The 12,452-nt window shown below is 45.1% G+C and overlaps 1 protein-coding gene across 1 annotated transcript in view; it reads right to left on the bottom strand.

Annotated features, from left to right (window-relative positions):
• KLHL14 (kelch like family member 14) overlaps positions 1 to 12,452 on the bottom strand; it is a 70,313-nt gene that overhangs the window by 17,136 nt on the left and 40,725 nt on the right. The window contains exons 3-4 of the mRNA XM_066626305.1: positions 11,098 to 11,187; positions 1,474 to 1,552 (exon numbers count right to left, since the gene is read on the bottom strand). Coding sequence (XP_066482402.1) covers positions 1,474 to 1,552; positions 11,098 to 11,187 — 169 coding nt within the window. The remainder of the gene's footprint in view (positions 1 to 1,473; positions 1,553 to 11,097; positions 11,188 to 12,452) is intronic.

Raw genomic sequence — 12,452 nt, 5'->3', positions numbered from 1 at the left:
ATCTAGGTTCTCTTCCCCTTTGAAGCAATTATTCATGCTGTGGGGGTATCTGGATTGCAGTCCATGGTGTTTCATTCCACATTCTTTCTTGCAGGCAAAAAAACCTCTTACTGTGCTTAACAGACATTTTGTTCAGAAAAAAGGCAGGACAGGAGTGCATAAAAGCTCTTCATTAAAGACTATTAGCTGCTAAAACTGTCTTGATAGGCGCTGACTTAATAAATTGTAAGTCTCTGAGAAAGTCAACAGGGACTAGTCGGTAAACAATTCAAATATTTCTAAAATGTCTAAGCACGTTTTCAGAAATATTGTCTATCCTCAGAGGCTCTTGGAGGACTGAAATAATTGATCACACTATGAGTTATGTGGATGCAGCTGAGGGGGTGAAGGTTAATTATCTCACTGTAAAGCCCCAGCTAAAAAGGACTTTGATAATTAGAACACAATATTTAAACAGATTTTGGTCTTTTCAGTGCTTTCAATTATATTTTAAATATGAGACAGGCTGGTAAGAAAATGCTGAGGCTTACCACATTTTTTTTTTAAATTCATGTACAAGCTCTACATACACTAACAGCCTATTCCTATGGTCCAGAGCCACTGGGAGGAAAAGTGGTGCAAAATGGTTGCCACTGGATCCTTTGGGGCTGGACCAGCTGCCAGAACCTCCTCAGGACAAGGGAACAAATGTTCCTTTATGCTGTGTTGAGCTCTGCTAGTGGCAATGGGTCTCCTCAGATCCGCACCCAATATTTAGTGGACGCATAACTGAGGTGGGCTGTGCTGGGCAGAGTGGCTGGGGAAGGGGCACTGGATTTGGTGTCAGACTCTGCCACCATCCCTGCCCCCCTCCCGGGTCTAATCCTCCCTCTGGCCCTCCCTCCCGCCGCCCAGTTCCACCCTCTCTTCACCTGCCCTGCATCCTCCCCTCACCCAGAAAAGCCTCCCCACTGCCTGGAAGGGACACTTACTGCCCAACACTCCTCACAGGCATCTTACCAGCACTAAGGCATAGCACCGACTGGCACTGGCCTCACCACAGGCGCAGCGTCCTCACTATGGCACTTGCCCAATGGCGGTTGCCAGGGCAGTGCACAGGCTGCTGGGGCTGCCCTGGTTTATGAGTTGTGAACTTTTGTTAGCCTTGAATTTGTACAAAGTAAAGTGGCATATAAATATCTTAATTTAATGAATAAAGCCAGTGGGAGTCAATTAATGCATGAGTTGGTGGGAGGATTTTTTTTTACCACAGTTAAAGTCAGAGGGAGTATACCAAAGCTGCTCAGTTTTATTGGGTAGTGCTTCAATCTAAATAGCAGTACAGAACGCCTATAGCACAGAGACTGCTTTCTAACATTTCCACCAACTCCACATGATTCAGACACACTACAACCCTGTTTCTTTCTAGAAAAGAACAGCAACTCCACTCCCAGTTGACACCACCTCCCCCAAAACCATGTAGCAAATTTTTACCTCTCTTGCATGGGTGGGAGTTGTATCCAGCTGTTAAACCTAGGATCATACCGGCTGACAAAATTTGTGCTGTGCTTTCCTGTAAAGAGATTATTTCATATTTAGAACTGTGTTTTCTATGATTACAAATCAGTTTTATGGTACAGATATTTACACACATTAACAATCTTTTCCAAAAGTTTTCACTTTAAGGCAATAAGTTAAAAAAGAAACAACGAAACACCACCAATAAATGGAGATCTATGGTTGTTATGGGTTACGAACAGCAAGGATCAAAACAAAACAAAAATAGTTTAGCTATTCTGCAATCTCTTCTAACGACAAAAATCTATGGACTTCTTTTTAAGTGCCCAAATTCATATTCTTATGACACAGTAGGAAATGATTTTCAGGGTGTGTGTTCTCATGGCATTTCACGGGTAAAGATTATGGGGCAGTTTCCAGCATCATGTGTATACCCAGGGTCAGTCCAAGACCTCCTGAGGTAGCATGCCACTCACCAGTGTCCTAGCTCAGCACTCTCCTCCCCTCCACGTTGCCTTCTCTGTTCCCCCTCTTCCTTTTCAATTAAAGGTGGAGGAGAAGCAGTGGAGGCAAGTAGGCAGACAGGGATAGGCCTGCCCCATCAACCCGTTGCCTAAGTTGACCACTTCAGTTGGCTCATGGCTGATGATGATTGTTTAGGGCAGTCATGGAGGCCAGTGTATTACCTCCATGACAGACCTCCTCCCATGCGGTAGGCATGGTGATGCGCTGTGGCCCTGCCCCACTGGTTTTTTTTGGCTACAACTTTTGATAGAATAGACATATTTCAACAGTTTGTTTCACTGCATTTTGAAAATGAGATGAAAATGAAATTATGAATCGAATGATATTAACATGATGGTATCATTTGAAAGTACCAAGATTTAAAATTTTTTTGGACAGTTGTGGTGTGACCCCCGGTGGTGTGACATCACCCGGTGAACCCACACCCCTCCAGCAAAGCCACTGGTTTAGAGGGAAGTTGTCAGGGTTGAGAGAGGGGCTGCCAGTGACTGCACCCTGATCCAGGGCAGCAGTACTTAATGCAGCATGCACATTCCCTTTCTTTTCCCCTCTCCTCCTCTGGTTTGGACACACTGCTTACTGGGGAAACGTCTTGGTAGTTTGAATCCATTGCCATTAGCTCAGTAAATTAGGCTAGCCAGAGTGGCTCTGGTTAGAATCCTCCTCCTAGAACCATACTAAGCTTCAGTACTAAGAACCATACTAAGCTTCATACTAACTATCACAATCACTCTCACTGCGGTGCCTGCAGAACAACGAGACATGACAATCTACTGCTTTTCCCCTTAAAAAGGCAGACTCAGAATAATATGCAAAGAATTTATTAAAATGCTGATAAAAAGAGAAAAAAGAGATAGAACCAACTGAACAAGAAAAGCAATCAGGATGAATTTGGTAAAGGGGGGGGTTCATTCAAAACAGAAAGAACATTGGAACAAGGCAATACCAGTCCAGCAATCATACAAGCCAGCAAGTGGCACTGAGACACTGCTGAATCTCATGCATGCATGGTTTAACTCAGCGCTAGTCAGGAGTTTTTTGAATGAGCTTGTAACACACAGAGAGAAGACAGACTAAAATCAAAATAAAACCTTACAGTTTCTGACTAAATTCCTTTCCTTAATTGTTTGTACTTTTGATGGAACCACCTGCTCTTTACACTCTCATTGTAACTCACTTCCCCCAAGAGTTCACTGAGTGAGGTTCTGGAGCTGCTGGAACAGAAGCAGGGTGACTTCCTTCTGTTTGGGAATCTTATCCTCAGCTGTAATGACACGATCTGTTACCTGATCTCTGCTTGGAGGAGTGCCAGCTGCCTGAAACGTGATCAGCCAGTTTGACCAGTCCTGGCTGCTCTGAATCCCAATTTGCATTTTCACTTCACTAGGTTGTCAGCAATGGAATCCCAGCTCTGAACCACAGAATGAGTTCAAAGCTTGCTCCCAAATAAAAAATAGACACATAGTTCTATCTAACCCAAAATCCTGTGTGGTAATTCATTAGCGCCAGTGTGGTCTGCACTGCATCCCGTGGAGAATTTTTGGCTGCTGGAGATCTTCTTGGGGTAAGAGGACATTTGTCCTTTTCCCCCAGGGTAAGCTCCAGTAGTCGCAATGAGTCAACTCAGACCTGTGTCAGCAATATTGCTGGCACAAGTCTGCATTGATTCATGCAGGTGGATCAGGTCCGGGAAGGGAAGGTGGATATGGTGCGCACTGGTGCCGCCAATACCTCTCCTGGGCCCAATCTGCCCATCCCCTGCCCCTGTTACCATCACATTCTGCCCTCCTCCATCATGTTCAATCCCCTCTCCTTGCTCATCCTTGACATACCTGCTCCAACAGGCTTCTGTCACTCTGCTGGTGCATGGAGGAAGACTCCTTTCCACCAGCATGCCAGCTCCCTGTGCTGTTGCAAAGTGCTTTTGCAACAGTGCATGCCAGCAGAACACATGTTCCATCAATCTGCCCTTTAGTAAGAATTGGGCCAAAAATCTACTCAGAAATGTACATAAAAATAGCAATCTTGTGATAGAGACGAACAGACTATTGCCAAGTACTCTTAGGCATCCTCACAATCAGAATTTATTTAAATGCCACATTCTTGAAAATTTTTACTGTGGTATGCAGATGAAACGTAACCAATTTTCTAGACAAAAATATAGCATGTGAGCAAGCCGTAAGTGTTTTCCCATTCAGTCTTTAAGAAGCAAAGACTGCTTATGACATCTAAGAAAGAATGTATCCTTACTGTCTTAATCCAGGTATATTAACTAAAAATAGGAATAGAGGATTGAAACACAAACTGCACAAGTCTATGTTATCCTGACTACCAAACTCTGGCATTGAATGCCTTCAAGATGTTAAGATTTCACTTTATTTTACATGCAGATTGACATCAAAGCAAGACAACTGGGGTAAGGGAGTGCATTGCAATTTTTGCTTAATACCTGAGCCTTCAACACATGTGTCTCTAAAACAGCCCTCTAGTTTTTTGTATATGTGACAAAAAAAATCAAATCACAGTTACCCAACAACCCAATCATGTATCTCACAGTGGAGTAAATGGGTAGTGGATGGTCTGCCTACCAGGTAAATATTTTTCAAGAAACCAGATGCTTACAACCTCCTTGCTTCAGAAACTGAATAAGCATTAGTAAATACAATGTCATAGATTCATCTGTATATTTTTTTAATTTCTACCCTTACATTTGGCCCAAATCAGGTCCTCCAAGACTCATCTGATGTTTTATAATGTTGTGCCAAAAACACCAAGTTCTGCCAATAGAACAAATTATGCAAATCTTGCCACTGGTACATTTGAGTATCATTATAGTATTTGGTCTATTGCATTTGTTTTTGATAGCACTGTCTAAACACAGGTTTCAACAAACCCAATAGCCCACTTGCGTGTGGCCAGCAGGAGGGATTCTCTGGCAAGCATAAAATAATGTTTCTCAATGCTGCTAGATAGGAATTCCAAAAATCATGACTAGACTCTGGGGGGAAAGAAGGAGGCTGTTTTCTCTTGCAAAAGCCTAGCCAGAGGGAAAAGGAAACTGCCATTTCTTCATGGACAACTTGGCAATGGAAAGTAGGAGGGGCTATTCTCCCTGAACCACGTGTGTGTGTGCGCAAACACAGGCTGTTTTCACATGAGCTGTTACGTGCATGTGTGTGCACTGTCTGTCTACGGGTAAGTATGCTGGAGGAGAGAGAGGCTGGTAAACAAGTGTCCTGGTTCAAGAGAATAATTATGAAACCTTGCCAAAACATTTGTCTGAGGGCCCAATCCTATCCAATTTTCCAGCGCCAATGTAACTATGGCAATGGGGCACGTGCTGCATCGTGCAGTGGGGGAGGGGAGAGTCACAGTGGCATCCTCAACCCCTTACCTCAAGGCTGCATTGTGGCTACATTAGTGCTGGAAAGTTGGATAGGATTAGGCCTTGAGTCTCTAATTACACAGAGTTTTGACAGTAGGAGTTACACCAGAGGCTCCATCCAGTGACCATGTGCACCAGTAACCTACACCTTATCTTATACTCTCTCCATCTCATGCATATACATCTAGCCCTTCCATCCGCCCCAGTTGTAATTCTCCCTTTTCTATTTCTCTTCTTCCCCCTCAGTCTCCACATTTCCTAATCAATACTCTCTTTCAGCTTTCCCTTACTTGTATCTTCCTTTGGCTGTATCTACTCTAACATCTCCAGATACTTCCCCCAAACACTCTTCCTGCAAAGTGTTCCCCACATTCTTCTTATCCTTCCAGTAAGCACTGAACTACAGAAAGGTGGTGTATACACTTTTGAAACAAATAGCAAATACACTTCTAACAGAGACGTCAGACAGAGAAAGGACGAAATTAAAGTGTAACTTTGTGCCCCACTGAGTAATGATGGTGCAGGGTGAACAATTATCCCACCCAAATGCCTCATATCTGGAGGAGAAAATGTGAGGCAGACTATTGTTCCACTAAAATGCTTCCCTAGTGGGCAGTTTGCCCTCTTCTCATTTCTTCTTTGAAGCAGTGGCGACCCTGGGCATTGTCACACCCAGGACCATGACTACAGAGTGCGCCCCCCAGCTGGAGCCCAACCCCTCAAGGCTGGTGCCCCCTTTGCTTACCTGGGCGCTCTGGAACCTTGCGCTGTGTCCCAGATCATACAGAAAGCCTTCTGAGCCTCTGAAGGGCCCTTAAACAGTACTTCCAAAAAACTTTGCCACCTGGTACCACATGGTCCCCTGGCTCTAACGCCAGGGACGCCACTGCTTTGAAGGTGGAGAAATGGAAGAAAAAGAGAAGAGGAAGTGTTGTGTTTGAATACAAAAACCCATTAAGTACCACTTTCCTCCATGTGGTTCAATAGACCACATAGCTGTGTCCTGAACCCTTTATCAAAAGCAGGAGGAGGAAAAGATGAACACCAAGGCTACAAGGCAGTAGAGTAGCTAGAAGCGGAACAACAACAACAACAACAACAACAACAACAACAACAGTATTTATATACCGCTTTTCAACAAAAAGTTCACAAGCGGTTTACAGAGAAAATCAAATATCTAATGGCTTAACAAAGCATTAAGCTTTGCATGGCACCTTACCACGGCTTGCTAGTGGCCCTTCCCCCTCCCATCCCCTTCAGAACCATTCTGGGCTGCTAGAGCAAAACAGAGCTGAAGCCTCTGTTTAGCTCTAGCAGCCCAGAATAGCTCCGCAGGGGAGAGGGAGAGGTCACTTGCACGCCACGGTGACGCACCATGCAAAACTTAGTGTTTTGCACCCCATCTAGCTACACTACTGCTGCAAGGAGCCACCATGGAACTGGTTCTGCAGAGGGTTTTCCCCCTACTTTGTTCAAGGGTATTTGGATGACAGACAGGGCTTGGCAAGTTGCTCTTGAAGTCTTCAGACCAGTTTTGTAGGCTATAATTATCCATAACCTTTTGTTTCAGGAATAGAGTACAAAATTATTCTTCCAAAACACTGATTTTATTTTATTTTTTTAAAATGCTACTGAAAATAGGTTTACAGAGTGGACTGGTTTGTTTATCTTGGTTTTTAAGGAAATGAACAGATGTACCACTTTTATATAATTTGGTTTAGTGCAGATGCTGAAATGGGCCTTTCACAATAAAATATATGCAGTTTATGTAATTTCAGCTGGATCTTCTGGCATTTTGAAGTGAAAATGTGTACCTGCAAGCTGTTTTATGGTTTCCCAGTCATAATTATCTCTGTTACACAGACTGCTACAACTGCAACTCTGCCTTCATGTGCAAGCTTTTCAACAATGTCTTGACAGTATTCTAAATTTTGCAAGGCACACTGTTCTCTTTTTGCTTTGTTCAGAAGTCTGTTAAATTGTTTAATTTCTCTCTGTAGAAAATTTATGAAGTAATCAAATTAAAAAAACAACACATACCACTAGATAATCTCTATGTGAATCCCTTGCTCAAGAATAGAAATAAAAGTGTAGTGGAAGAAGCTAAAGTCTTTTGATAATACATGCATAACCATTTTACCTGGAAGGTAACCAGGGTTCAGCCTTGGGAGTAAAACAGCATATATTGGAAACATAGTTTTATTGCATTTAAGCACTAACTGATGGATGAAACTCCTAACAGCTGCCATTACATGTCTCGATTTGGAAAATACATCCAGACATTTCAAGAGTTCAAGAGTCTAGGCAGCTGATGAATGACAGAGATACCAAAACTTTAATCCAACACCTCTGATGGAGAGGAGCTAAAAAGTGTATGCAAAGCCCTCATTCACTCCCCATTGTCCATGGGGGAGATACTCCTACAATATTTAGAGCTGTTCTGCAGATGAGGGATTTGCTATCCATATTACACAGTGTTTTGACCTGAGATCTCAAGCTTTGAAAAAAAGTTTTATAGGACACTGAAGACCTCAGCTAACTCAGCTTTCCTAATCCTTAAGACCAGGGGTGCCCAAACCCCGGCCCGCGGGCCACAAGTGGCCTGCGGTGGGTCCCCATGTGGCCCCCATGAGGTCCCCCCATCTTCAGTGGGCACCTGGCCCTCAACACAGCCTGCGCTGGCCCGACACGCGAGCTCTGGCTCTGGTTTTCCCTCACTGCCACTGTCAGTGGCAGCAAAGGAAAGGCCAGCCAACTGCACATGAAGAACCTTTTATAGTGGGAAGGTAATGCAAAACTTGCAAGTCTCACATTAGTTCAAGCCTTGCAAGTGTCGCGTTACTTCCCACTATCAAAGCCCTGCAGGCACGCTGGGCCCGTCATTCCCTGCCTGGCAGGTTGAAGGCAGGCAGGCAGCTGGCCAGGTGGGCAGCAGCACAAGCCACCTTAGCGAGCGGGCGGGCGGGGAGAAAGGCTGGGTGGGCAGGCAGGCAACCGAGTGGGCGCCTGCAGTGGGTGCCCGCAGCACAAGCTGCCTGAGCGAGCGGGTGGGGGGGAGGGCGGTTGGACGAGCAGGCAACCAAGTGAGCGGGTGGGGGCCTGCAGCACAAGCCACCTGAACAGCAGGCGGGGGGGCGGCTGGATGGGCAGGCAGCTGAGCTGAGCTGAGCAGGCAGGGAGCTGAGCCGAGCGAGCAGGCAGGCGGGCGCCTGCATCACAAGCCACCTGAGCGAGCTGGCGGGCGGGGGTGACTGGATGGGCAGGCAGCTGAGCAAGCAAGCAAGCGGGCAGGTGACTGGGTGGCCAGCTGGCCAGCCAGCCAGCTGCAGCACAAGCCGCGGGAGGGAGGGTGGCCAGGCTGCAGCACAAGCCACCCACTTGTGAGAGGGTGGGCAGGTAGCTGAGTGGGTGAGCAGATGAGTGGCCGAGCAGCAGCACATGCCACCCCAGCGAGGGAGGGAGGGAGGGCGAGGAGGCAGGCGAGCTGGCGGGTATGTATGAGAATCCTTAAGAATTGGCTGAGGGATGCACCCTCTTTCTGTGTGTGAGAGTCCTGAAGAACTGGCTGGGGGATGCTCCCCCCTTCCTGTGTGTGAAAGTGCTTAAGAACTGGTTTGAATAAGTTCTGCCTTTAATATATTCATTTATGTAAATTATGCAAATTTGAAATGCAAATTAATTCTTTTTTTTTTCGGCCCCCGACACAGTGTCAGAGAGACAATGTGGCCCTCCTGCCAAAATGTTTGAGCACCCCGCTCAAGACCATCAACTAGTATTTTATTAGATTGAAAAGAAAACATTATGACTGCAATCCTAGGCACACTTTTTGGGTAATAAGTCTCACTGAGTACTGTAAGCAAATATGAGCAAATGTACATTGGCTTCTTACAGACAAATTCATGGAGGATAAGTCTATCAATGGCTAATAATTATGAAGTCAACAGGCTACCTCCAACTTTGGAAGACAAAAAGCACAGAATGCCAGTTGCCACAAAGCAAGGACAAGACAGAACTTTGAGCCCAATCTAGAGCTCCAAGCACTGGCCTTATGCTGGTGCTGAGTGTTGCAATTATGCTGTAAGGCATGCTCCTGACACTCAGTACCAAGTCAGTGCCGGCATCAACTCAGCACCAGTCTGTGCTGAGCCCAACACCAGCCAGAAGCCCGCCGCACACCGCCCAGAACAAAGGAAGAGTTTTGGGCTGTGGAGAGGTTGGTTGTGGCAGGCGGCAGAAATGGAGGAAGGGCAGGGTGGGGGGTGGGAGTGGGAAAGGAGGGGACGAGACCAGTGGAGCTCTGCTTTGCAAGATCCAGAACCTCTTGTCTAGCCTTCCAGCCCAACACGGGGCCTCTCAACTCTGTGCCAGCAAAATAGCTCATACAGACTTGAGTAGCCCCTGAGGAGACAATGGTGGCTGCCCTCTGCAGAGTGGCAGTCATTTTGGCGCTGCTGCTCCTCTGGGTACCAAGCAGCTCAGGATTGGACTGTTTATCTCCATGTCCTGCTTATGAGCTTCCTGGAGAAACTACAGGAAACAGGGTGATGGCTTAGCTGGACTTTTGGTTTGAAGACTATTCTACATCTAATGGGTTGTGTTGTATTGTAAGACTGCCAACTTAGATTGCTATGTTTCAGTTTTTCAATTTTCAGCTTAAAATCAGTTCTAAACATATAAAATCAACGTTAAAATACTGTGCAGGGGGCCCCCATATCCACGGATCCCGTATGCACAGCTCCATATATCCACAGATGTGGACAGCCCCCATCCGCTGTGCTCCCCTCACATCTGGAGGGACTTCTGAGCTCTGCAGAGGCCACTGACATCCACCCACAGCCTTGATGGGCCTCACAATAGCCATTTTCAGCTGAAAAAGGCACTTCCGGGCTTTTGGTCAAAAACTGGAAGTGTTTATGCCCATAATAGACATTAGGAGGGCTGGGAAAGTCCTGGCGGGTCATTCTGAGGAAGGAAAATGACACCCCAACCTCTGCGGGGCTCTGACGCCCCTCTGGAGGTGAGGGGAACACAGCTCCCCTTGCCTCTGGAGGGTCCAGTCGCAGGGACGGGGCTTCACCTGCATTTGTGATTTTGGCTATCCGAAGGGGGTTCCCGAATGGAACCCCCATGGATAAGGGGGCACTACTGTATATGCAAAGATAATGCATATATTCAACCATGAAAACAGCTGCAATAGGAACTTTAACAACAACTTTGGCTCTCGCTCTCTCTCTCTCTCTGTGGTTCCCCACTGTGCAAGAACACAGTTTTCTAGAATTGCTTCCTGCCTTTTCAAATGGGACTCAGCAGATTAAATTCTCCATTCTAGAGTTATTGTGCAAGCTTTGGAAATTCACTTATGCTTCAGTCTTAAGGCTCTACTGGTGCAAGTGAATTATCCTATGGGGAGATTCTCCTTAGGGTCAATTCTCCTATGTTTTTGCAGATATCAGAATTATTCCTGTATCTGCATAAATCCAAAACATATTACATGTAAAACAGCAATGTGAGAATCTCCTCCGCAAAACATATTGCCAGAAATCAACTGACTGGTGCAAATGTAAAGCTCTATGGCTGCATTCACATGGAGAAAAGCAAATTACATTATGAGTTCCTATATGGGCTATTTTGTATTTTTGTACTGCTCATACATTCTTTGTTCATAGTTCCATCAGTTATTGTATACATACCATTAGGATTCCATTGGTCTTCTCCTCCTAGTACGAACAAGAAATTTTCTACTTCCACAACACAGTGATGGGCACTATTATACGGCATAACTGAAAAGAAAACAGGTATTCTGTATCAAGCTCCATCTCAGTACACTGGTTACTTATATGCATTTGTTTTTGAAAAATTCAAACATTAAATCCAGACACAATGAAATTATCCTTCATTTCCAAAAGGTACTTCAAGTGAACTAAAAGTTGCTGAGATCCAGGCCTGATGTTGTAAGTTCTTATAATGCTGTTTTAAAAACACTGGAAAATAACCAGATGAAGTAATCTCCCATTTCTCTCACATACCTGCTGGCTGGCCTGTTTTGCTGCTCTAACAATATGATACATAACTTGGCCATGTTGTTGATACCAATCTCTCCAGCACCAGAACTGGTAGCTGAGTACTAGCAAACTCATGACACACCTGGGGTCTTGAGACCACATAAGCCAGAGTCTGTATAACAACTTCCTGCACTGTTTGCAACTTATGGAGATCAGTGCTCATTACAACGCCTGGAGGTTTGCAGCTCCTGTCCTGGAGCTGATTTTCCTTCCACCAGTCATCCACAGCAGTAGGTAATACACAGCCCGTAGGCTGAGTAGTCTTTAGACCCCATGTACACCTGGAGTTTTGGGGGGGGGGGGTCTGAGGGAGCCAATACTGCACTGATGTATAGCACTTTGTAGCAGGTTTGTGAATTGAGCCCTAAACAATAATGGAGAAAGAACAAAATCAGTACAGTTAGCCTAACAGTCCTTTGTAAATACACCACGACAAGTAAGAAGATATAACAAAAAACAACTCAGCCAAGCTTTGTTCCGTTGGCAACATTTCCACAAGAAGCGTCTGGGTATTCAGGAGCTTTCTCTTACACAGCAATGAGCAAGCTGCATTTCCATACAGTTTTAAGTTTTTAAATTAAGGTCCTGCTGATTTAATGCCTTCTCCAAATGTATACGCTTAATTTCCTGTACAATGTCATTAGCAACACAATCAGACATTTGCCATCCATCTAATCAGGAAGCCCTTTGTTCAGAAAGCTCAAATCTGTTTTACCAGAGTTGCAACATCCTTTAAAAAACATGGGGAGGGAGTGAAGAATGCCATTGTTATAGTGGGAAGGGGGGGGAGATGTAGAAAACCTTTTTTTCCCTGTTCCATATATCTTTCCAAGGTTAGAGCTGTAGTATAAAAATGTGCAATTTTGATATCATAATATGTATTGCTCCATAGTATATGACACTAGCAGAAACTGTATGTTGAAATTTACTTACACAGCTTTAGTTATCATATCACATGCGGTAGTTCTGGTCGGTGTCACCAG

Source organism: Tiliqua scincoides, chromosome 4 (assembly GCF_035046505.1).
Source record: "Tiliqua scincoides isolate rTilSci1 chromosome 4, rTilSci1.hap2, whole genome shotgun sequence".
Classification (NCBI taxonomy): Eukaryota; Metazoa; Chordata; class Lepidosauria; order Squamata; family Scincidae; genus Tiliqua; species Tiliqua scincoides.
This window is presented reverse-complemented; position numbering and strand designations above follow the sequence as displayed.